General features: G+C 35.1%; 1 protein-coding gene across 4 annotated transcripts; it reads left to right on the forward strand.

The window, feature by feature from the left end:
* The first annotated feature begins 1,884 nt into the window (after positions 1-1,884).
* Positions 1,885-26,447, forward strand: LOC145213558 (neural cell adhesion molecule 2-like). 4 transcript variants are annotated; one of them, XM_080081883.1, is made up of 23 exons: positions 1,885-2,059; positions 8,157-8,314; positions 8,618-8,762; positions 9,069-9,212; positions 9,721-9,858; positions 10,147-10,252; positions 10,908-10,987; positions 12,970-13,062; positions 14,876-15,012; positions 15,468-15,624; positions 16,165-16,463; positions 16,709-16,834; positions 17,383-17,518; positions 17,969-18,106; positions 18,906-19,033; positions 19,274-19,382; positions 19,740-19,832; positions 20,961-21,068; positions 23,103-23,232; positions 23,618-23,641; positions 23,861-23,956; positions 24,577-24,720; positions 25,148-26,447. In XM_080081883.1, exons 1-23 carry the CDS (start codon positions 2,017-2,019, stop codon positions 25,230-25,232), a joined length of 2,817 nt encoding a protein of 938 aa, XP_079938009.1. In that variant the 5' UTR covers positions 1,885-2,016; the 3' UTR covers positions 25,233-26,447. The 4 variants fall into 4 exon arrangements, with proteins under 4 accessions (XP_079938009.1, XP_079938011.1, XP_079938010.1 ...); XM_080081885.1 differs by lacking the exon at positions 23,861-23,956; XM_080081884.1 differs by lacking the exon at positions 23,618-23,641.
* The last annotated feature ends 554 nt before the right edge of the window (positions 26,448-27,001 follow it).

Below are 27,001 nucleotides of genomic sequence, written 5' to 3' on the forward strand. Positions count from 1 at the left end.
AGTTTGAAAAAATTAAAGGTCGTTTTTATCTTTTGTTTTTGCCCTTAAAAATGAACATTCTTAAGAGTTTTTCCACTGTTCTGTCATCTAGTATGGATTAATAGCCTATATTTCATGATTTTTGAATCGATGCTGGTATTATATTCCTAGTAGTACCAAAAAACGAGCTTATAAGCTTATAGTGTATGCACTATATTGGCCCTGTTGTGAAAGGAAAAGGATTTTTGAGATTTTTAAAAAGATGTTTATCACTTCCGTCTTTAAGTTTTAACTCTAATTACAAAAAGTCACCAAAATAAAACAAACAATTAAAGGATACGTGACATGAAACGCGATCGAGACAAAATCTTGTACAAAATCTGAAGATTATACAGGGTTTTATTAAAATATTTGTGGGCTTTTGCCGATACTTTTGACACCAATGCGTTTAGACTCTTTGCGGATAGTTGCTTTTGCAATAAAAAACTTGTGTTTTTGTTCAAACTGTTTGCAGGCTAATTGACATAGTCCAGTCCATAACATACTATGCATTTGATATCAAAGGATTTGCTTATTGTTGTTTGTTTAAGCTTTCGGAAATAAACTGTTTATTGTGGTAGTTTATCCGATATATGTCAACATTTGCGCAGCTATGCGACGAAAAGCTTACAGGATATCAAACTAGGTTGCACGTGTTCAGTGCTGCACGCAATACGCCGTCAACGGCAAGTGCACCAATTAAATTGGCCAATCAGTACTTGTGCTTTCGGGCGAAGCGCTACGGCGCGATTAGAAGTGTGCGAGGGCACGGGAAGGTCTGCTATGCCCAACGTGCGCCATCTGTCCGCTCGGCTATGAATAATTCAAGGCCTTTTTTCCCAAGCACACGCAGTCCAACTGCTCAAGGGAACCACACACCCATTTGTTAGTGAGAAAGAGCGAGTGGTCGGGTGCGCTTTAAACTCATTTTTTGCTGCCTATGGCCTTCAGGGAGCGCATGTTTCTGCGATCCAGCGGTGCACTTTGCTCAGGGAGTTAGTTGGGTTGTTTCTATTGTCAGTCTGGTACGTTAGTAGAGCACTATTAGATCGGCCTGGCTCTATCGATTTTTGTGTCGGCTTTGCAAAACTTGCGCTACGTCAAAATATGTTTTTCTCGTCGCTTGTTTTCCAGCGCTAAGCAAAGTTCAGTTAAGACTTTCTGTGTATTCATATTTAATGTGTAGAAAAAACCTTGAATATGCTTTTGACAACAGAGGTACGTAGACAGGTGGTCAACTTTTTAAGTTGAGGTTTTTTTAGTCAATAAGTCATTATTTGAATGTAAAATTAAAATACAAGTCATGGGTTGTTTATTTGTTGTTACTGTGCAGTGTGCATATATCGTAAAATATAACTTTTAAAGGAATACATTACAATTCAAAAAAATAAATAAAAAAGATTTTTATAAGAACCGGTTACCACAAACATAAGTGCATTATGACGTCTGCAAGTAAAGCGTGAATGATTTAAGATGCGCGAAAAATTGTAATCGGCACACGCTTTTTTTTCAGCACACGATGTACTATTAAGTTTATCCGTATTAGTTTCGTTGTGCAGAACGATTGTGAAGTTTTGATTGTATTTGCAAATCGATTCAAAACCACCTTTTTCACATAAAAGTGGTAATTACGTATAGTAATGCTGTTGTACAATTTGTGCAATATCATTTTTTTAGTAATTATTTTGGTGAAATACTGTTTCTTTAAATTATATTTTGTACAAAATGCAGTATATTTTGTGCAAAAGTGTTTTTGGAATAAACAAATTCCAAATTTTTGGAATAAAGAAAAAACTGTAGTAAAGAGTATTTTTGGTAAATGGAACCCAGTATACTTTTGTAAATAACCTATATTTCTTCAGATTGTTTGAACAATATTATTCTTTTAAAATATTGTATCAGAAAACTTCACAGGCAACCAATTTAAAGTTTTTTTGAGGCCACTGTGTGAGTTGTGCAATAATTCACTTGTGATTAGTGGAAAAAAAACATTGCAAGATGAAGATAGGATTTCTTACTTTACTACTACTTGGATCTGTTGGTAAGTGAGAAAATTTGCAAACTTTTTTAGAAGAAAGAATATAATTTGTAATTTTTTTGATTGAGTTTTTCCAATTAGCATTGAAACATGCACAAGTGGACACTTGTATATAATCTTAGATTTAAGTCTTTTTTGATTTACCACAACAATATGACTAAATAGGCAACTATGTAAGTATTTATACACTTGAAAATATGATTTTAGTTCATAAACTGTTTCAGTGTTTATGGTGTGTAATATTTATTCCAATGATGCAAGGCTAAAATTAACAAATCAATAACTAGTGAATAATGATTTTGCCAATAAATGGTATTTTTTTACATATCAATACAAATCCAATAATAAATCCATTTTTAAATAAGAGATAATAAGAACCAGACAGACACCAATAGACTCGAGTGTCTGCCAACGTGGGACTTGTTTCATGTTCATTATTTCCCTACTGATCTCAGTAACTTCCTTCCTCTGTGCTCTGTTTTCGTGGGAATTACAACCAGTGATAAGCTTGAGCTGTCTGATTTCAAATATTGTGCCCTCAGTGAAATTAGGAAACTTTGCATTACTTTTTAAACTTCTAAATTTTTATGTGTACACAATCAATTTTGGCATATCAACTGAATAATTAAAAATATGTTTTTAAAGAAAATTTAATTACCTTCAGTTAAAGACATGACTATAGACCAGGGGTTCCCAACCTTTTGCTGCTCGTACCCCTTCATCAGGTCTAAGCATTCTTCGTACTCCCAAAAAAAATCTAATGGAATTTTTCAAATATATATTGCTAAATCAAATTGGTTTTATAGCTCAATTAAACGTTTGTAAACCGTTTGTAGCAGATTTACAGCAAGACTGCATTGAATGCCTCCTTTATCTGTGCTTTTTCCCCTAACTTTATGCTTTGTTTTTTATTGCTGGCAGCAAGTAAAGAAAAGCATTGTTATATGAGACATATCTGTTTGAGTAGCTGTTTCATGGCCCAAAGATCTTCGTAACCCTTGATGTTCAAACTCCCCAGTTGGGAACACCTGCTATAGACAATGTTTTAAAACTTAATCACAGCACATGATATTTTACTATTGCCAGCTACATCAATAGTTTTTTTTACTAACAGCCAACAATGTGTCTGTTCAATGGAATTAAAATTAAAAGCAGATGGGCATGTAAAGTAAACTGCTGTATTTTTCTGTAGTTCATTATTGTAACATAAGATGAAGTGTAATAGTCTAACTGCAATTGCTTTTGTAAGTTTTGATTGTTATCCCATTGCCCAGAAAGCAATCAGTGTCTGCGCCCCCTGCGCTGTCACATAGTTTCGAATTGAACGTCAATCATTGCGAAAAGACAACGGCTCTTATCCGTTTGCAATTAACATACATTATCCCAATGGAGCAAGCTTGTGTAACAGGCGATATCGGATGACCCTTGTATTCCGTTCTGTCTTCCAGCGCTAAGTTTAATCGGTTCCTAAAGTAAATGAGGTTAAAGGCCAAACCTACATATATTATAGTGGTACCGATAGCCGTATGTACATGGTGTTATATTTTGTTGCGGTTTATGAAGTACAACCGACCAAGCAATTGTTTTATCGGTTGGACGATACGAGTATAGCTTTTAGCATGTATAGGTTGGGCCATGTTTGTGTCTTTAAGGTGACAAATACGTCTGCCGGGAGATTTGGTCTGTAGTTTACGAGGCGTAATAACGTTTTATCGCCCTGCTGTCAAAAGACGGCGACAGCTCCATTCAGTTACAAGTTGTACAATGTTTTGACGAATTTCCCGCGGGAAACGCAGGATTAAATCATTCGTATCCCATTGTGTGGGCTGTTAAAGTGTAGAAGTTCTTAAAGTTGCTGGGGAATGAGTATGATCGGTATATAGACGCACGCCAAAACTTTGTCGTTCATTATCAGACTGCGTACTGTTGATGAGAACTGCTTCAACATTAACGAAAGCATATAAAGGTTTGCTAAAACTATAACTGATTTTACCCACAGAAGACAATGCAGCCTATGTCTTGTCACCAGCTGCACTAATTAGACCTCATAGGTCAGTGTGCATTGTACACTTCGTTTCATACGCCGATTTTTGGTAGTAAATGAAATGGAGACTATTGTATGGATGGACAAAGTGCGAAACATTCTCGTTATTAGTGACACCAATAGTTGTCCTTTGTAGAACCAATTAAACTTCACCCAAACTTGACTGTTTAATATTTCAGTAGATCACTGATGCGTGTCCCCGTAGCTTCAGACTTTCTCGTCCTTGGCTGACGTAACGCAATAACATATCGATTAAACGTTCGATTAGTTAAGTCTGCTGGCCCGGGCGAAACCCAAAAGACAAAGAAGAATTTCTTTCTGATTTTGTTCTTCAGTTGATTTCCCGCGTGTACAGAGTCATTAAAATTTCCATTACATTTCTTTGTTGCTCAGTTAATGGATGTACGAGTCAGATATATATACGTGTTTTTTCATGTGATAGCTTTGAACCTTCGATAACGGGTGTAAAGTGGATATCTGGTAATATGCCAAATCTTATATGTGATGTTTTTGATGTTTGACGTTTTTAGGAATGAAATGCCCGTATACAACAGATTCAGACACAGCAAATACACTTTACCACTCCGTACATGCTAAGAAGTTATTACTAACACAGACTGGCACATTTAAACGCGGCTTAGTTCAGTATTTGTGGTTCGCGCTAAAATCGCTTGAAAGTCAAACAAACCTCCCTAAATCTCCCAGCAGTTTTAACAAATTTGATCCGGCCTCTGCCTGCGGGTGGGCATTGTTATCAGTGGGTTTATGTTGATTGAGAGCCACGAAACTTACATAAACTAGTTCTTATCACAAAACTCAGTATGAAAATCCCCGCATTGACCCGATTGCATTGTTTTTTTGCCGCTTGTGTATTGTAAGAGTTTATGGCAAGCTTATACCAGGCGTCTCGTTTAATGGATAATAGGGGTAAATTTAAACACGATTGGTCTAATTTTGGTTTTTAGCTTAAGCAGATTTAGCGTTTGACAATTAAAACCCTGCAGCTTGTGGAAGGCAAAACATTTTTATGGCAAATTTCGGAAATAAACTTATCTTAAAAAACACCTTTGATATTTTAAAGAAAGACTAAAATTGCGGTACACCGTTTTCTTCGCTGTATTCTATTGAAAATACAATCACCAAAGCCTTACGAGACGAAATTTCAATCACATACCACTTCTTCCAACTAGCTAATTGAAACGCCAAACGCACTCCATCAATAAAATAACGATCGTACTTCGTAACACCAGTAAACAGATTGCAAAGCGCTTTCCGATATCCAGTTATTGGCTTATTGAATAACAAGGGGAAAACCAGCCCATTGTTTAACAATCTGTTACTTCGAGATCAAGACATATGTCTAAGTTGCGACGGCTTTAATCAAATTTCTTTGGTCCAGTCCCTAAGGTCCATTGTTACTGCGCCCTTTTATCCAGTTTGCCGGCTGTGTTTTTAGATGTGACTGCTCGTAGGGTCATCTATACCCATTAATGACTTTTGACTTATGTGACTGGACATATGTCGTGCATCAATAGTAACACATCTATCATATCAGTAGTTTTAAAACCGTGGTACGTACACTGTTCTCAGGGCCCCTGCGCCAACACAACGACTTTCACAAGTCATGATTTTCTAAAAATGTTTTATCGTTTAACACAGGGGTTCTTAATCAGGGGTACGTGTACCCCTTGGGGGTACGAAGCACTAAAGCACGGGGTACAACATGCAGGGTGAAATCATACCGTATTTAGGGATATTTGTAAAGAATGCGTAACGCTTAAAGGGTACGAGCGCTAAAAAGGTTAAGAAACACTGGTTTAACATCAGGCACGAAAGCATGCTGTAATTGTTTAATACATCATCGATTTGGCCGGCAAATTTCAATGTATTGTGATGTGTTAACCCATTGTAACGCAACAATCAAATTGTTCTTCACACAGCTAATTTTTCACCAAAAAAGACTTAAATGTAACATAACATTTCGCCTATATATCCTAGTTGAATTACGCGACATGTTTAAAACGATTTTACTCCCACTGATAAACGATCGGTTTCGTGTCAGCTGGCACGTGATCTCGCTGCATGACGTAATCGGTTGCGAAACTGGCGCTGCATTAAAAATGGATTGGGTTACTTCAAATAGGTATCAGGGCGTATCCCAAAACCTTAAAAGGCTACCGAAATGTCTTGTTATTAAGATCTGGGACTTTTAGCTGAATTCTGTACAATGCAAATGAAACACAAAAATGTTAAATAACGCTTTTTGGTGGGATTTCCTGTTTAAAAGATATCTATACGTCTTGGAAACTGTTATTGGTCCAGCATTGATCGTTTTGGTAAAAACTCAAAATACGAACCTGAGGTTATGTAACAAACGTTCACTCCGTTTCAAGTTAAGTTTATTTCGCTGGGTTAAAGAACACTTATCGACACAACTACACTAAAACAATCACCAAGCCGGAATTAGCGGCGCAACGTTAAAACGCTACGGCTACGCAAAAAAACAATGGAGGCGGAGGGCACAATTGGTTGATCAAACATCGTGGTATAAAGTGTTATCTGATGGGGATCGAAGTAGCCGTTGTTCTTGGTGTAAACAGTCCAGACACGGAAAAATTCCAGGGCCGCCCTGTCCAGTAGTTTACGATTGATAACAAACCGATCCCTGCAAAACCTCAACAAAATGTCAGGACTAATTTCCGCTGGCTGTTCAACGTTACGTGTTTTGTAAGTCATAGGCCATGTTGTGGCAAACGTGATTGTGTCCCAGGAAATTCTGACAATATCTTATTGTTTGCAGTGACGATTTTTTGGGCTTGAATTACTGGCGATTTACTGGCCTTGAATTACTGGCGATTTACTTTTCAAACCATTTAAAATCTGCAAGGTCAACAGCCGTTTATAAAGTCGGTAACTTTAAAGCTATTCGAAATCGCACAGTCAGCAAGATTTATCACTGACTTTTGTCGGTGTAAATATCGGGTTTGTTTCACATTTTAGTAAGTGACACAACTAAACAAAAACAATCAAGTAAAAAGCAGCTTAACGATAAGGTCAAACACACGGTCGTTTTTTGCACAAACGAGATATTAAAGAGTGGGTTACATTAGTGAGCAAATTCGGCCGGTATTGCTAATAATGCTGTTTACAATTTCCGTAAATTAGGTTTGAAATGGCATTGGAACTACTTAAACTAGGACCATATTACGAATATATTTGTGTAGAAACCAACTTATTTTCAGCATTTTTATTTTTTTAGGTATAAAACATTACCACGTTCCGATACGTACTGCTGTCATCGCCAGACTAGGTTTAACCCAAGGAAAAGTTGTTTTGTAGTAGCGCAAAAAAATTACCTGTGTTTTGTAACATGAATTCCAACAAATAATATAACTTGTTGCAGGAAGTTGGATGAGTGAAAGTTACAAAAAAATGATTGCGTAACTTGACGTTTTTAGAGTTCAACGTCGGGCATGGCGGCTCAAAACAATAGTGGCGCCTTTTTAGTACGCTGGCAGACGCCTTGTAATTGGAAGAGCAACAGCTGAAGTATAGCGCGCCTCGTTACTCGTCTGCTGCGTAATCTCATTGAAATAAGTTAGTGCTGCTTGCCACCTGTTACGAATGATGATGATTGTCATATTGAACGTTGTGTGCAGCTCTGCCCTACCCTATTTATTTTTTGGCTCATTGTTTGCTGTTTATTCTTTTACTTGCACTTGCTTACTACTCCACTTACACAGACAAGCTTACTCTAAATTATTGCTAATGCACCAAAATAGAAGTCCACATTATTCAGTTTAAACAGGGTGACGTTGAATCCAGACTAAATAAGTGTATGTTTGTATGTCTTGACAAGTTAGCAAAACAAGCTATAGGGATCTTAGAGAAGTAGTATTATGATTTGTACTTGCTTAAACGGGCAATCAATAAGTTAGAATTGTTAACAATCATACAAAACAGTTTTGTTTACAGTGCTCTAAACCTTATGTGTGTGTTTTAAAAACGATTTCATGTCTCTTTGTACAAGACAAACTTAACACGACTCTGTTTTAGCTGCCCAGGATGGAATGTCCGAGATTCAAATCCAACCAGCTGTGGAAAAGGATTTCTCTAGGCACGATACTGTCTTGTTAACTTGTTTCTACTCTGACGTTATTAGCAATCCCCAATGGCTGAGACCAAATGGAGAAGCTGTCACCAATGATACAAAGGTAAACTGACTTTGCGATTTTTACTCATTTTTCATTAGCCATTTCCATCTAATACTAGTTTGACATCAGTAAATGTCATTACAATTGCTTTTATTTCCGTTAAAAAGTGTCTTTACCATGGAAAAGTATGCACATGGTTTGCCAAAAGCTGCAATTTTGTTCTCTAAGTTTTTGGAACATATTTAGCACTAAATTTCTGTTGGTCAATCACCACCAAGTATTACATTTGGATTTGTGTTGTACAAATATGGCACAAAACCACCATTTGTCCGTGTGCATAAACATATGAATATTTTTACTCAGGGTTTTTCACTTGACAATGATGGAAGCAAACAATTTCTTCAAATCCAAAATTTGACAGATAACGAAGCTGGTCAATATGTCTGCCAGGGTTATGACAAAAATATTAATGAAACTATTTCAACTTCTGTAAGAGTGATTGTTTATGGTAAGTTATTGTCAAATTCAAAGGATATTATAAGCCATGCTTGTGGTCCAAATGGGCAGCCTCAGTTAGAAATCATATCACAAAAGCAAAAAAAAAACATTTTGTGCTTTGAACCAGTTTAAATTAATGCACAAATGCACAAAAATGCACAAGTCCACCCCACATAATGTATTGTTACTGTGAAAAACTGTACCCAATTGCTTGCAATCTGCACCTTTTTGTCTGGCACTCCTTGTTTAAAGCCACAGTACATTTAAGTGACAGTCCGATAGTTAATGTTTCACAATTTGTTGTGTGTTTTTGCAGATCCAATCAAGTTTGTGAATATCAATGAGGTGCAGCCATTCGAACAAGATAAAACCATCACAGTGACTTGCGACGTGTCAGGAAATCCCCCTGCTACCATCACATGGACCAGAGGAAACAAAAAATTCAAAAAGGATGACACCAGTAAGTATAAGTATATGCTTCCTACTCCTGAGATTTACTGTGTTATAAATCCTGCAACTGCTTTGAATAAAATGTTTTTGAACAAATTAAAGCAGCTTTACAGGTTGGTCATTAGCACAGTGGTTCTCAACTCGTTTCAGGCCATGGACCACCAGTTCAATTAAATGAATCTCATGACCAGTCCATTGTTAATTAAGGATAAGAAAACATCCACAATAAGCATATTTGCATGAAATGTATTCCTCAAAACAGAATTTCAAGGAGTGATCTCAAAAATTGACATCTAACATGGATAAACGTTTTTTGTACTGAATATTCTATAAATTGTATGCAACTATTTCCAGTTTATCACCAAATATAATTAACATCCTATGGACCAACGAAAACATCATCTTATACCACTGGTGGTCCATGTCCCACCAGTTAAGAACCAATACATTACCACAAAGCAACTTCGGCACTAAAACTGTAGCAAACAAATTTTTATGGTGGTTGATTTTTGTTGCAGAGCGAATTTACCAGGATGCATCTGACAATTTGGTGATTACCAAAATCACAAAATCTGATGAAGGTTATTATACATGCACGGGAAGAGAATTGACTAAAGGACAAATTATCAATTTGCCAATATTTGTTGATGTCCAATGTAAGAAAAATAATACGTGTATGATGTCAATATTGGTTTTTGTGTTAACCTAAAAATGGAGCAAAAATGTGTCTTTTAAACATCTCAATTCATCTCTTGACATTTTTTTTCCATAACATTATACTCATGAGAACAAACCTGTTGGTTTAGTAGTTTGTGCTTGTAAATTTTGGTTGGTTTTAAGGTTAGAGTGTAAAGTTTTAAACAACAATATAATTATGTTTAAAAATATTATAGCTTTACTGAGAGTAAAACAGGAAAATGTATATTTATATGTATATGTTGTAGATGGGCCAGCTGGCATCCAAGTACCTGCGTTGGTAAAGGGAATAGCTGGAAAAGATAACATTACTATCGCATGTGAATCAAGCGGGGAACCAGAACCAGCCTTCCGGTAAGCTAACTTTTTGTGGAGAATTCAAAATGTCTTGCCTGAGTTTAGACAACACCGAAAACTGTTACTGAAAACAAGCATCAATTACTGCTTAAACAAGCAATCAATAAACTGGAATTGTTTGTTTTTTATTTTGTGTGTAATTTCATTTGATTTACTCCTAAAGATTTGTTTTTCTACTTTAGCTTGGGTTTTCCTTTGATCTAAAAGCTAATGACTTTTTAAAGATCAATATTTGGCAAAACCTAATGGATTAATTCTGCTGGTTGGTGTTAAGAACTCAGGTTTAATTTTGTTCTTATGGATTATTGTTGAGCAATATTCAGATTAGATGATGCTAATCTGATTCAGGATAATCTAGATAATTTGGAAAGATCAAATAAATGCTCTTGGATCACAGGATATAACAAGAGAGCATAAATGATTTAAATCCTAAAAAATATTGAAAAACACATTTTATATTATAATATGTCTGTTAAATGACTTTAAAGTGTGATTCTGTCTGAAAATATTAGTTCCAATTTGGACAATGTGCAATTACCTGTCGCATTGGGAGTTTGTGTTTAAAACTTTTTTTGAGTCTGCTGCCTGGGTGTACCTTTCTGTGTTTTTGTAATATATACATTTTTTACAATGTAAAATATTCTTTGTACAGTTGGTATCGGGGAACCACTGAATCGGATGAAAATCGTATCACAGAAAATATTAGTGAGGATGGCAAAGTTTTGACTTTGGGTGAGTAATAAAAAACACTTTTTATTTGTTTATGAAACAATCGTTCTGTGTGAATTTACCAAATTTTCACAGAAGAGCCTAAACACAATCAAATTGTAATTAACATGCTTATGTGCAAAAAAGTCATTGAAACCATCAATTTTATGTAATTTAGTATGAACCGCATGTTTTTGATATTGCCCTTTTCATCATTGTTTGACACAATTGGCCTGTGTTAATTATGGGTCCCCTTCCCTGAAGGGGACACATATTGTTTTTGTCTATATTTTTTTTTCTTTTTTCTTTTTTTCTTTTTTCTTTTTTCTTTTTTTCTTTCTAACGCAGATTTGTTCCCACGTTTTGGTCAAGAAAGAATGGTTCAAACTTTTTCAAATTTACACATATTACAGATATTGGTCTAAAGATGGTCCATGTGAATTTTGACCCCGTTTGAACCCTCGGTTCACCCACAGCCCCCCAAAACGTGAAATTTTTAGCGCGGATTTGTTCCCACGTTTTAGTCAAGAAAGAATGGTTCAAACTTTTTCAAATTTACACACATAATAGGTATTGGTCTAAAGATGGTCCATGTGAATTTTGACCCCGTTTGATCCCTCGGTTCACCCACAGCACCCCAAAACGTGAAATTTTTAGCACGGCTATTGTTCCCACGTTTTGGTCAAGAAAGAATGGTTCAAACTTTTTCAATTTTATACACATTACAGATATTGGTCTAAAGATGGTCCATGTGAATTTTGACCCCGTATGACCCAGAGATTCACCCGCAGGCCCCCGAAACGTAAATGTGTCTAACGCTCGTTTGGTCAAGAAAGACACTGTAGGCAGAAGTACCAAGAGAGTAACTCACTGGTTTACGATAGCGGGAGGGCTCAGCTTGACGTCGGACAGACGTTTTACGAGACGTCGTTTCAGTGATTAGAAATCAGCTGTTTTGCACAGCAATGCTATGTCGTTTTATTAAGTTATCACTCACATTTTTAGTTTTGGCGAAGGTTTTACACCTATGACGTGATTTAAGCCTAATAACCGTGCTTCGGTTTTGTATATGTCAAGAAAAACTTTGTTAATAAAAGTTAAGATGAAAAAATTAACTTGACTTTTTTGCCAAATAAATGTTTTTTTAAATGCTCGCTGTCAGGTTGGCCGCCGCATGATCACGGGTTACTTAAGGTCAACTAGTCGGTATTACAAACACAGCTCAGAACTTTCTTCATAACGTAGCGTTTTTTTAACAATCAATTTAGGAGTCAATACTCAAGGCATGTATAAATTAGGCTTAACAGTATTGTTGCACACGAATGACGGCGTGCTATTGAAAACGGTGTCAAAAGGTCAAACAGTCGTTTGGCGTGTGCACCCTGAGAGGTTACTACAGGTCAATGGTACTCATTTTGCGAAATAAAGTTAAATGAAAAACAATTTGTTATGTATACACTTGTAGCAAATTGCTTTTTAATTTAAAGTGTCTGTAACACAACTGTTACAGCTTTCTAAAAAAAATTGCCCGACCTTGGAGGACTATATCTGGGTTAAAGCAAGAGATTAGATTTAAGTCGTTGTTACGTTTTTTTAATGTTTTTGTAATTACATGAATAGTGAACAATTTTAACAATTATACGAACAATTTTTTTTATTGTTGGGTTAATGCTTTCTAAAAATTTGTCCTTAAGAATGTAAAAATCACCGCAACATTTGTTTACCGTAAATCCGCACAAACATGCGTGTGGGGACCCATTAGTTTTTGTTTACAAAAACAATCATATGTGTAGATCAAATGATGTGTATAGTAAATTGGTAAATATCGTATAGAATATATAAAATGGAAGTATATCAGAAAGCCACTCTTCTAGTTTACCTAAAAACGTTCATGACAAATGGAAAAACAATGTCATTTAGTATGATCAACTTGTTTTTATTATTGCTCTACAGAAGCAAGAACTTTGTTTTATGATATGATAGATGATTGTTTTGCTTTTTTGCAGTCAACCCAGATGAATCATTCAGTGGCGATTACACTTGTGTTGCTGAAAACGTTCGTGGAAAGCAGAGTAACACAACAAAAGTGGTTATCCTTGGTAAGTACAACACAACTCACTGCAGACAATTAATAGCGGATTCTGTTTTTATGGCATAGTAAATTCCAAATTGTAGCTTTTCTTGAGGTAAAACTGTATTTCAGCCTTTGCTAACTCCCGATAAATGAGAACAAAGAGCTTGGCAAATTAAAATTGCAATCAGTATGCAATTTTTCCAGCTGTCCTAACTTTATGCCCATATATCACACTGTTGTTAAAGTGGTTTACTGGGTTAAATGACTTGACAACTTTTGGTTGTTTTTTCTTTTCTGTTGTTCATTTGTTTTGTTCTCTCTATTCCAACTTAAAAAATGCTAACCCAGATTTTTTGTATTATGAGACACAACCCTTTTAGTGACACAAACTAGTGTTGCACCGAAGTTTCGGTTGGCCGAAACATTTTAGCCAAATACACTGTAAAGGTTCAGTTAAAAACATCTATAGAAACTGGGATTTTAGGTTCGGTCTGATTCGGCTGAAATTATTCGCCCTCATGGCTGAATATTCGGCTTCGGCCCAAACTTTTTTAGGCAGGTTCGGTGCATCACTAACACAAACATTACTAATTTGGGGTCCAGGGACTAAAATGGTCTAAAATACACCTATACACAACCAGTAGCTGTTGTTGGTTGGAAATCTACAGAAAAAATAAACTTCGTTACATTACTCAAAAAAACAGCAGGGTGACTTTTTGTTTCAATAAATAATTTAAGCCTGTCTGGCTGTTCAAGCTATCTCTTGTCGGTCGCATATATTTTATTAATGCGCTTTCATGCAGGTTAAGCCTTATTTTTTCCAACTACATTCATGCAGTGTGAGTAAAGGGTTTATGTCAATGTCAACAGATGACGTCATCTGTAAAGTTTTAGTATTTTTCCAAAGTTATAACACATTTGGTTTTGAGGCCTGTAGACATATTTACTTTTTGCCTAAGTGTATTGCTTTAATTTTCATTATAGCGCTATGGATGGTTTGGCAGTTAGTTGAATAGAATTTACCAATACGAGCTCCTACAAAAACTGCCTCTCTGATATTATTCATCCACCTTTCTAAAGGGTTATGCCTAGACATTTGTAAAATTAGGTGTGCAATAAGATCTTACTCATTCAATTGTTGGTAAATATCAATTTTAATTTTTAAAACCTGTGGTTGTGGTGTAAAAAAAATTTTGTTGAAATTTTTTTTGTTTAAACTTTTTGTTGAAAACCCTAAAAAAATTATCTGGTTTTTTGACTTGCGTGATGATTGTGTTCAATATTTTATGTTTTTTCAATCGCCGTTGGTTGACATCTTAGTATTTGACTTATTCAGAAATCACAAACACTTGACAAATTTGAAATTGAAAAAAAAAACTAGTATATGTTCAAGCCCAAAGAAATCTTTACCACATTTGAACACTGTCTCACTATATCTCCGGGGATGGTAAACTCAATACATTAGTTGAAAGGATTCCTACTGAATGAGTCATTTTCTTTTATGTAACATGACACCACTGAATTTAATAACTTACAGTTGTGGTTTTATTGTAAGGAACTAATTTGGCACTCTTAGCTTTAACCCTTTTCAAAACTGTGGTTTTTGCTTCTTAATTCAGCATCCACTGTGTTTGACAAAACATGTTCTTTTTGGTAAACTAATAAAATTGTTATACTGTTGTATTAAAAAAAACAAAATTCGATAACAATAATAATTTATTTCTAATCAAAGTAATACTAGATTGTATACAGAATAAAACCTAAGCGCCTTTTAAACAGTAATTGACAAGTTATTTTGTTGGAAGAAAAATTTATTTCTATTTACACATTTTTTTCAGTTTATCCTGAGTTTGTGACACAAAACAATGCAACTGTAAATGAAAATGAAGATGCTACGATAAGTTGTGTGGCAACTGGACAACCCAAATCAGAAGTACGAGTGTACAGAAATGGAAAACTACTTGAAACTGGGCCAGTAAGTCTGAAATCACAAAAAAACTTTGGATGCAAGAAACAATACATTAAATCTCATACACAGCTGAGAATGAAAATGATTTCCAAGTGACTTAATCAGTCAATGAGTTACATGGAGTGTATATATATATTTCTCCTAACTGGCATGGTCAGTTCCCACAGAACCACATGATAAAACATACTAAAAGATGAAAAAAGTGAATCTCATACATAGCATTAATTGTTTTTCTTATTTCAGTTTTTTGTGCATCAAGGTATATACTGTATTATCAACTGTAGTTAAAAAAAATTGATGGGAAATTTTTTTTCTTGATGTGGTTCTGTGTTAAGTTTTTTAATTCACAGAAACACAGTATATTTTGTTCAAAAGTACAAAATAGCTTGTGACTTGTGTGAAAGCTAAGTTATTATTTACACCCAGTATAATTTCATGTTAAATTATTATTTTTTGTTTAGATCGATCAACCATCCAGGATCACTGTGGATTACTTGACAAAAAACAAAGCCACCGTTACATTTTCACCCACTCAATACATGGACGATGGTGATTATAAATGCCTAGCAACCAATGAAGCAGGAGATGCGACCACTTTTATCACACTCAATGTTCTTTGTAAGTAGCAAGTCTTTAATTTTTGTCTTTGGTGATTTTTGTTATGAATGTAGTGCCTCCTTAGCAGGTTTTCACAACTGCACTGAAACACTCCCCGTGCCGGTAGCAGTTGCTCAACAATGAGACAATATTATGTGACAGACTAATTGTTATAAATGGTGGATAGACTACTACAAAACATTATGAGGCTGCACTTACACTACAGTTCAAGTAAAAATAGCTAAAAGAAACTCCCTTTCACCTTAAAGCATTCCCAAAAAAGTGCCAACTCATGACAAATACTGTCTTAACAAGATATAAAAAGTTAAATAAATAAGCAATTCCTGGCAGGCATGATGTCTTATTTATTATTGCTCCTCCAGAAGTTTTTGTAAAATAACTGATATGCTGCATTTTTTTAAACATTTCAGCAAATACTTATGCCATCAGCAGTGATACAATATTGTTGTTACATCAGCCACACTTTATTTTATACAACTGGTTTGTGAAATAAAAGGAGGAACGAAGCATCTCAAAATTAAACTTTATTTTTCTTGCCAGATGGGCCACGCAATGCTGATTTACCGACAGTTTACTCCTGCGTGGGTGAACCTACCCAGCTATTGTGTTCATTCGAGGCAAAACCTGTGCCAAACCTTGCCTGGGGGAAAATGGTTCTGCCAGATGTTGACATGGCTGAAGATGTTAACAAGACTTCAATTAACGACGCATTGTTGCCATTTGTGAAGGACTTTAATGCTGTAGATGCAACTGAAGCCCCAGTGACTCATGTGTTTACCCCTCTTAATGTGACAGATAATGTAGGCACTGAGATGAAGATGGGAAAACTGTTGCTTAATGTGAGTTGTTGTGTTAATTCTAGAGCTTGTACTGAAACGGCAGAGTTCTTTTGGTCTACTTTTTATGGTCATAAACTGCCATTTTTATATTTTAAAATTACATAACTTTTTGGTCATCTGATTTTTTTTTTAAACTGAGTTTCAAAACAACACATCAAATCTGTAATTACCAATTTTATTACCATGCCTTTTAGTATTTTTTGCACATGAGACTGTAGTACTTGAACATAATTATTGCATTTTAGATCAAATTGGTAACGAAAGACAGTTTTGGTGAATATTATTGCAAAGCTGAAAATGTCCATGGTACAAATGGTGGCTCTGCACAACTTATTGAAGCATCAGCCCCTGGTGTACCTACCAATTTGCAGGTAAGATTTTTTTCGCTACAACGATAAAATCCACTTTCAAGTGTTGGTTTGTTTGTGGGAAGGGGACAGTACTGCCGACGAATTCATTTATTTGCTTGATACATTTAATTGCATAGGGTTTATGAAAAAGTTGTCTACCATTCGTTTTAAAAAAATGTTTGCTTTATTGTATAATTGTATAATATGCTTAGTTGCGAAATAAAGCTATGCAATTCAATTATGCACTTTATCTGTATTTCCTAAGCTGTACACATCGGGTTATTTTAATGTAATGGGTTTTATTTTAAAACTTTGCTATGTCACTTTATCTCTATGTCTGAGTTATAGTTCAATGTTAAGAAATTACATTGTGACATTGTTAGACTTACTTACAATAAAACTAAAACCCAACTTTTCAACCTTCCAAATTTTTAGTACTATTTCTTTTACAAAGCAAAACAAATAAACTGAACTCACTAACCAGTAATATTGCAGAGACAGACTTTCCTTTTTTGTTCTCATATGCCACTTGTCTTCTAATGCATTAAACCTGTTTATTGCTCCTCAAGGTGTCGAACATTGGAACCCAAAGTGCAACAGTGAGTTTCTCACCACCTGAAAATCTCACTGTGCCAATCACAATGTACAAAATCGAGGCTCGACCTGTCGATGGATCAACCCCTCTTATCACCAGTTTTGTACCTGGTATGTTGATTGGTCAGTTTGGAACTTTAGAATTTTCGAGAATAGTTACATAAGATCTATAATATCCATTTCTGCTCATCTCTACTGGTGTACCTTGTTAAGTTTATTTTCCACTTCTTCCATATTCAGCCCGCTATGATGATTTAAAATTCAATTCTGCTTGAAAAAAATGTATTAAAAGTGTCCGCTTCTCTGAACTTTTGTTAACACCAGACTCTCAAATTAATTTTGTAAAGAACTGTACACATAAAAAAAATGAAAGTTGTTTAATTAACAATCAAGCAATGTGTTTGAAAAATTCATGGAAACGTTAAAATGCTTTCAACAAAAATTTATCATGTATCCTTGGAACCCATGGCCCGCTATTCCTTTCAGAAAAAATATTCAACAGCCATAGTAAACAACTTATTAGAAAACATTTAGAATTTTTTTTGGATTTCTATTGTACAGAAACAAGCATGCCCGAACAGATGTACACCTTCACAAACCTGGTTCACAACACTGAATACAAAATATTAGTAAAAGCCGAAAACTGCAGAGGAAAAGGAAAAGCTGCGAAGACAAGACCCTTCACAACTGAAATTATAAGTAAGTCATCTAAACTGGCTGTATTCATGTTTGCATGTCTGTATATGTATTACAGAAGCTCAATGTATTACATGATGTACATTTGTTAGTGTGTGCCCTGGCTTTTATGCTAAAATTTTGCTGGGCTATTCTGCTGAAAGTTTTCTGTTTAAACATTCTGCTTAATGGGAGGAATGGCATTTGCTTGTTGAACATTTATTTATCATACAATTATTACAAACAAACAATTAAAATTGCCATGAAACAGTGGAATTTGTTGTTAAATCACATATACATGTTGTTTTGGTGATAAAAATAACGGCCCAAACAGACATAAAAAGCGACATGCTTTAATATTTGGGACATTATTTTTATCATTAAACTTGTGAACAGATTTGTGTTTCATGTTTTTTTGTTCTTAAAAAATGTATTTTCTTATCTAACCAATAATAAAATAATTTTTGTTGCATGTTCATTTTCATCGCATGGCTCATTGCATGTTCAGTCAGTAAGTATTTCTGTTATATTCTAACAAAAAGAAATTGCCAATTTGTGGTTCAACAAAAACCAATTTACATGATGTTACTGTGCCCCAAAATTATTTTGTGAATACCTTTTGTTGTACTCTAACCTATAACAATTACAACAGCTATATTTAGATATAAAAGTTTTTTTTAATCTTGAAAAATTATTGATATCATATGTCAACTTGTCAATCACCAACTTACCTGAATTTAAAGTGTTTAAAAACACTTTTTTGTGTAATAAATAACAATGTAAGAAGAGGTAATTGTGTACCAACATACTTTTAATACTACAGCTAAGCCTGGCCGTGCTTCATTTGTGACATCACAAACACCTACAGAACCAACCTCTTACCCCCTCGAGTGGCAAATTGGCAACACTGGAGGCGGAAAAATTTCGCAAGTCCAAGTCACCTACTGGCCTGTAAGTAAAGTTACGAAAGTAAAAGTGAAGTTAATCAACATACATGTCGAAAGTTTTAAAAGAAATTTTCAAACACGTAACTTAGTTCACGCATGGTAATCTGTTATAATAAGAAAAAAAGATGTTTTTTATAAAAAAAATATTTGCAAAAAGGAAAGAAGTGCTGCTCCGAAACATATGCAACTAGCACAGAAAACAGTTGAATTGCTTTCAAAAAGTCCTTTTCTAAATTTTTGACAGATGGTTGAAGGAAGGAACAACACAAAACCAATTTCTGCTGATCATATCGTAACGGTTACATACAGCGACTCGGATAAGGAGTTTGTTGACCAGAAATTTTCACTAGAAGGTATACATGCTATCAGTGTGTTGGTGTCCTGATAAAGAATAAGACATTTATGTCGATTTGACAACACCAGATTGATTGTAGCTGGTTCTATTTTTACAGTTCAAAATATAGTCAGATTTGTCTTTTAGAAAACTGTTAAGTAGAATTAAAAAATAATGTAACTTGAATAGGAAATATATTCATACATAAGTTGAAAACTGTGCTAATAGTAGCAATTGTTATAAAACACACTAATCGCTTGAATCTAAATAGGTTTGCTCACACAAAAAATGTATCATAGCCAATTTACCCAAGGTTGAGATTCCGTTTGACTCTATTGCAGGATTTTATTTTAATTTGTTGAGTATTTATTTATAGGACTGAAACCAGGAACGACTTACATGGTGAAACTTACGGTGACTAACGAAGTTGGATCTGCTGACTCCCTTTCAGAATTCAAAACACCTCCAAGTTAGTGATTAAAGTTTTTATTAAAATGTTGAAACTCGCTTAACTTTGGTTTAGGCCACTTTTAAGTTTTTCTTTGAGGTCTTTTATGTTTTGACAGCTTGGTATTTGGTTGTCGCTTATATAGGCCACTTGAGGTTAACATTTTAACAGTTTGGTTTGGGGTTTAATTTCATTTTGCCCATTTGAAATGTTTGAATTAAGGCTGTTTCATATTATTTCATATTTGACAGCTGTTGACAATTCATTAGACAAGAAAACAACAAAAGAAGAAATTATAGATTATGAAGAAGAAGAAAATGTTACTACAGTTGAGGAAAAGTTAGTTTCAGAAATTGATAAGCAGTGCAGTTCTGTATTGAGTATTAAATCATATTTTTCAAAAGTTTAGATTTGTTGGAGAATCAAGCAGTGACAGACAGTCAAATAGACAGCATGAGGTTTACTACTCAAGAAAATAAGAATCAGAATGAGACAACCCTGCAATCAACCTTAGTGGAATCTAAAGAAATCAATTTAAGAACTCCTAAAGGAGCTTTTAGTCAAATTGAACAAAGTACCATGGCAGCCAGTACAAACATAAGCGTGACAACTAGTTCAGCTTCTTCAAGAAATTTCACAGATTCTCAAACTGTGTTGCCAATGACCGCAGTGCATGACACTATAATTTCGGAAATAAACTTTACAACTGCAGACTTTACCCAGCTAACAATGTCAACCGCTCCAGTGACATTAAAGTCAGGCTTGGTAGATGAGAGAGCAAGGTTGGCCGATATTTATCAGATTAGTGAAGGAAATATGACAGGTTAGAAATTTTTACTAAAAAGACTTCAGTGAAACATACTTTAGACAGGCATAAAACTATATGACAGTGGAGCTTATACCATCTGACCATTACTGCTAGCCACTAGCCACTAAACATTAAATGTTTTTAAATTTTAATGTTTATGGGATTAAAAGTAGACAGAAGAGCATAGTTTAAGTCACAGTCAGTTATATAGCAGTGTTTTTTAACCTTCAGTCTGTGATCTCAACCAAATTTATCAAAGGTTTTACACAACCAACTTTTTACCAACAACAACTTATTCCATTTATGCTAATTTCATCAAAGCTATACTTTTTTGTGTCCAGAACCCACCGAGGCCACCACTACAACAGTTGATTTGACCACTGGAGCTTCAAATACTCTCATTATTGGTGTAATTGTTGCCGTTGCTTTGATTTTGCTGATAATATTTGGTGAGTATTGCATTAGTTGGGCAAGCTATATTTATGGGTCCCCTTCCCTGAAGGGGACACATATTGTTTTTGTCCGTATTTTTTTTTTCTTTTTTTCTTTTTTCTTTTTTCTGTCTAACGCTGGTTTGTAACGCTCGTTTGGTCAAGAAAGAGTGCTTCAAATTTATTCAAATTTGGACATATGTTAGATATTAATCCAAACTTGGTCCACGTGAAGTTTGACCCCAAATTACCCAGCAGTTCACCCACAGGCCCCCGAAACGTAAAATTTTTAACGCTGGTCTGTAACGCTCGTTTAGTGAAGAAAGCGTACTTCAAATTTATTGAAATTTGGACATATGTTAGATATTAATTCAAACTTGGTCAACCAGAAGTTTGACCCCAAATTACCCAGCGGTTCACCCACAGGCCCCCGAAACGTAAAATTTTTAACGCTGGTTTGTAACGGTCGTTTAGTAAAGAAAGAGTGCTTCAAATTTATTCAAATTTGGACATATGTTAGATATTAATCTGAACTTGATCCACCTGAAGTTTGACCCCGAATGACCCAGCGACACACCCACAGACCCCCGAAACGTAAATGTGTCTAACGCTCGTTTGGTCAAGAAAGACACTGTAGGCAGAAGTCCCAAGAGAGTACGTTTACGAATAATAGGGCAGAGCGGGAGGGCTCAGCTTGACGTCGGACAGACGTTTTACGAGACGTCGTTTCGGTGATTAGAAATCAGCTGTTTTGCACAGCAATGCATGTCGTTTTATTAAGTTATCACTCACATTTTCAGTTTTGGCAAAGGTTTCACACATATGACGCGATTTAAACCTAATAAGCGTGCTTCGGTTTCGTATAATGTCAAGCAAAACTTTGTTAAACAAACTAAATATGAAAAAATAAACTTGACTTTTTTGCAAGATAAAAGTTTTTTTTAAATGCTCGTTGTTAGGTTGGCCGCTGCATGACCACGGGTTACTTAAGGTCAATTAGTAGGTATTACTAACACAGTTCAGAACTTTCTTTCGCCATAACGTAGCGTTTTTTGTTTTTTTTTGAATCAAATACTCAAGGCATGTATAAATTAGGTCAAACGGTGTTGTTGAACACCAAGGACGGCGTGCTATTGAAAACGGTGTCAAAAGGTCAAACAGTCGTTTGGTGTGTGCACCCTAAAGGTTACTACAGGTCAATGGTACTCGTTTTGCGAAACAAAGTTAAATGAAAAACTCGTTTTGCGAAACAAAGTTAAATGAAAAGTTATGTATACACTTGCAGCAAATCGTATTTTAATTGTCTGTAACACAACTGTTACAGCTTTCTAGAAAAAAATTGTGTTTAAAACCCGACCTTGGACGACAATATCTGGGTCAAAGCAAGAGATTAAATTGAAAGTATTTGTTTCGTTCTTTTTTAATGCTTTTGTAATTATACGACAATAATAGTGCAAAAAAATACAACAAAATTTTTCATTGTTGGGTTAACGCTTTCTAAAAATTTGTTCTTAAGAATTTAAAAATCACCGCAACATTTGTTTACCGTAAATCCGCACAAACACGCGTGTGGGGACCCATTAGTTTTTGTTTACAAAAACAATCATATGTGTAGATCAAATGATGTGTATAGTAAATTGGTAAATATCGTATAGAATATATAAAATGGAAGTATATCAGAAAGCCACCATTCTAGTTCTTAAAACTGATTTTGACAGTTTTTTTTCAGTGTTATCCTTCAACTGGCTCCAAAAATCAATTAATCATTAAAAAAAACTTCTGCTTGACAAATTTCACTATTTTTAGTGCAAAGTTATGGTTTACATTTTTGTTGTAAAAATAAACAATACAGTATTTATTAGCTGTATATTGATCCAAAAAACATTTTATTGTTTATAAAAAAAAATATTCGCCTGTCTAATCTTTGTATGGTTTTCAATCATGGCAACCTTTCTCACCATTTTGTGAGTTAAGATCAAGTTAGCAAAATAAATAGTTTCCTTGTTATTCTTTATTAAACATTTTCATGATAAAAGTCTTGTTTTGTTGCAGACATTTCGTGTTGTATTTCACGCAAGTGCGGTTGCACCCACTTTATTTACATTAACTCTTGTGGAGCTTCTAAGAAGGATTCGAAAACTCTTGAGACCAAAGATGCAGAGGAAGGTTCAGCTGAATACAGGTAACAAATTTCAAACAATAAGACTGATGTTTTACTTCAAAAAACATACTTTTAAGTTAAGCATTCCAATTTAAAGCAAAATGTAAAAAACCACACTCATATGTTTGAGAATGTTACTTTATAAATGAGATTAAAAACATAAAAATACATTTTCTGTTGCTTTGTCAGGTGTGCGGTATAATGTAATATTTGCTTTCAAAATTTTGACAAAGTGGTTTTTAAAAATTTACTTTATTTACTGTTGCAAGTTTAAAAATTTATTAAAAATCAATTGAAACACCAAGTGTAGATAAAATGAAGCATTAATTGCAAGCCTCGATAATACGCAAAGTATAATTTGGTATATTTGTGGGCAAAATTTAATCCAAGCTTGTTTTGTTAAAAGACAAGGAGTAACTGGCACTTATAGGTGAGCTTTAAGTGTGTGCTTAGGGTTTTTGTGCTGTTTGACCAACAAATGCTGCTATGCATGTTTCAATGCTGAGATTGCTGTATTTTTATCCATCATTCACCCAAACACAAACATGGTTTTACTCTAAATTGATTTTTTCCAAACCTTTGTCATCCAAGACAGACTTAAATTTATTGAATACCATCTCGATACGTAGCTTTATCTTTTATTAACCAGAAAAGACAATAAAACGGATGAAGTAACTGCTGTAGGTGATAGTAACGACAAGCAGCCTTTAACAGAGGAAGCAGAACCTGTAGCTAACGGGACGCAGTATGTCTAAAATGCTGCATGTCTATGTAATGTTGTACATTATTTTGTTGTACAATGCTGTCTCTGTGGGGTCGATTTTACTTAAAAAATTTCCACAAAAAACAAGCATTTAAGGTTGCTCGTGGATGAAAGAAATTAAAATGTTTTCAAAGTTATATTTTTGTTTTGTACATTTAGTTGTAATTCTGGCTCAATGGGGCTAAATTTTATCCAATTCCAAAAAACACATTCAAGTTCTGAGTGTCATGTGGTTTTAGATACCACACTGGACAATAATTATATTTTAAACATATGTGTATTTGATGTGGTACAGTAGATGTTTTTGTTTTGCCAAGTCTGTTTTAAAATTTGATTTTTTCTAACCTAGCAGGACTCAAAGAGAACATAACTTAGAAAAAAGTGGTTGTTTTATTAAAATACACACAGTTATAGTTCATTCAGTTCAATTCATTTTGTATTTGTATGCTTTTTTACTGGAGACTAGTTTGGTCAAAACGTCCATAACAAAAACTGACCCATAATTAGATGATACACAAGCTGTTGCATGCATGTATTTTGTATATGTGTGTGATGAGGCATGTGTTGTATTCACTCATGCCATCATAACATTTCATTGGTAGGCAAGAACATGGCATTGTGAATGAGGAGACTCCGTTGAATGATGAGCAAGTTTTGAATGGAGACAAACCTACCAATGCAAAGACCCCACTTGTTGCAAATGAAGTTGAAACTCCAGCTAATTCACCCATGGAGGGAAAGGCAGAGTATGTTGGAGTTATGTTTGGGTCCTGGGTACTTTTTGTCCAACTTAAAAACATCCTTTGTTTAACATGCAATGTTATTTATCCTGATGAAGGCGACCTGTATAGGACGTCGAAACGTCGAAATAAACATACAATTGCCAGAATAGCTCTATAAAGTTGATATTATGTCGGGCAGCAACTAAAAAAAATTTGTACAATAATCCAAATTACCTATAGATTTTTAATTGAGCTGGATTTATTCGGAGATAAGTTACGTTTTTTTGCATTTATTTCTCCCCTCATGGAAAGAACAGTAACCTTCAATTTGTTTCTACACATAAACTTCTTTTTCGGTTTATTTTAAAATTTATTCAACCTTTTTTTTCCCTTTCACATAAACTTTCACACAAACTGCAAACTTTATCCTAACCATCAATACTTACCACAGGACTAAGGAACCCGTTAAGCTTGATGACGTCAACGTTGCCGTTGGCGACGCCGACAAGCCTCAAGTGCAAGAAACCACTGCATGATGACGTCATCCCCATTTACGTCACACCGCTTGTCGCCGCACGTGTGACGTCATGTGAAGTTTACCGGCGATGGCGTTTTTTTGCTTTTATTTACCGCGGTGACGTCATTAAGCGGCTGCTGACGTCACCGATTGACAAATTTGATTTTTTGACGTCATTGCATGTCGGTTCTTTGCCCATATATTTAATGTTTGTGTGGAATTTTCGTTCATTCCTTCACTGCCCCCCGCTCATGCTCTCTGACGTCATCAGTTGGTGACGTCGCTTGTAAATTATGTACATTTTTCTTGCTGTAATTGTTAAAACAGCGGGCGGTCGTTTAAAACTTGTTGTACAGAAGTCGTGCTTGTGTAAAGTGATGCTTAAGTTGTTAATGGTGGATGGTTTAATCCTGATTTGCCCCACAATAAGTGAAGTATAGGCCAGTTACGATCGAACATGTTTTGCCCGCTACTGCAAAGTCGAGGAGAATTTTACGTTTATTTTTGCATTTTTGTTTTACGTAGCGACTTACTTTCGTTCTTTTGTCCTTCTTCAATTTTTCTTTTGTTTTTCATTCTGTTCCAGCGAGAAGCGAACCACCTAAGATGACATCATTAAACAACACGCGAAGAATTCAACATGCGACTATCGCCGTAAAACTACCAGATTTTTTTACTATGTACTCCTGCTCCACTGGTGAACAACAATACTGCACAAGTCAAGAAATGAATGTGTTTTTATATCTTAAACTAACTTTGTTCTATTTTGCCAATTTCTAAAACCAACAGTGTTTTGTAAAGTCAGTTAGCCATGTTTTTCTATCTGTTCACAAACATTTGTCCCGACTAAAGTGTTTATGAAGTTGCAACAAAATCTAGTTTCGGACCGAGCCTTATGCATTCAATCGTGACAAGAAGATAAAAACCACCCCTTGAACCGTCTAAACGTCGTTCTGAACACAACAAATCTGTACACTCACCTTTAATTAAGCGAGGTGAGATAGTTGAAGCAAACCGTACGAATTTTCCACATGCCTTTCGCATTATATCCTCGCATTTTTTCACATCGGGTGTTTTCATTTTAATTGCTTCCTTGCTACAATGGTGCGTTGCATGACTGTTTTTCGATTGTGGGAAAGGCGGCATATTATGACGTAACAACGGCTACTAGCGCTGTTTCGAATTCGTTTCCGATTGTATTATGTCGTAACAATAAAAGTCGGTGTTGACAACATTTGCACGATCTACATTACGAAGAAGATTTTGATTCTTGTTTTGTGCAGTGGTGGGATTCAGCCGGTTCGCACCGGTTCTTTAGAACCGTTTCACGAAATTTTATGAGATCAGCGAACCGGTTAGCATTTCTGGTAACTGTCAATGGACATTTGTAACAGAACTAGCTAAAAAATATGACTTTGAAATCCTACCACTGGTTTTGAGCGAAAATGCAGAAAAAACAACGAAATTTGAGGCGTTTGTATTTACCCAGCCCTATCTCTTACATTGTATTTGTGTAGAGCCACTGTCAAACAGTAAAGTGCAACATATGGTCTTGACGGAATCAAGTTATACTTTTGCCGAAATCCATTGGGTGCAATGTGTTGTTTAAGAACAAACTTGATCGGTTATAATACGCTGGAGATTAAGTCACCCTTGGTCGGGCTATATCAAAGTGTACATGGGTTATACCACATTAACTTATTTGAGCTAAGATATTTGTGAATCGGGCCACATGATTTGGTTAATCTCGGACTTTTGCATGGTCACATAATGTATTCAATACATTTT

Source organism: Phallusia mammillata, chromosome 2, assembly GCF_965637545.1.
Source record: "Phallusia mammillata chromosome 2, kaPhaMamm4.hap1.1, whole genome shotgun sequence".
Classification (NCBI taxonomy): domain Eukaryota; kingdom Metazoa; phylum Chordata; class Ascidiacea; order Phlebobranchia; family Ascidiidae; genus Phallusia; species Phallusia mammillata.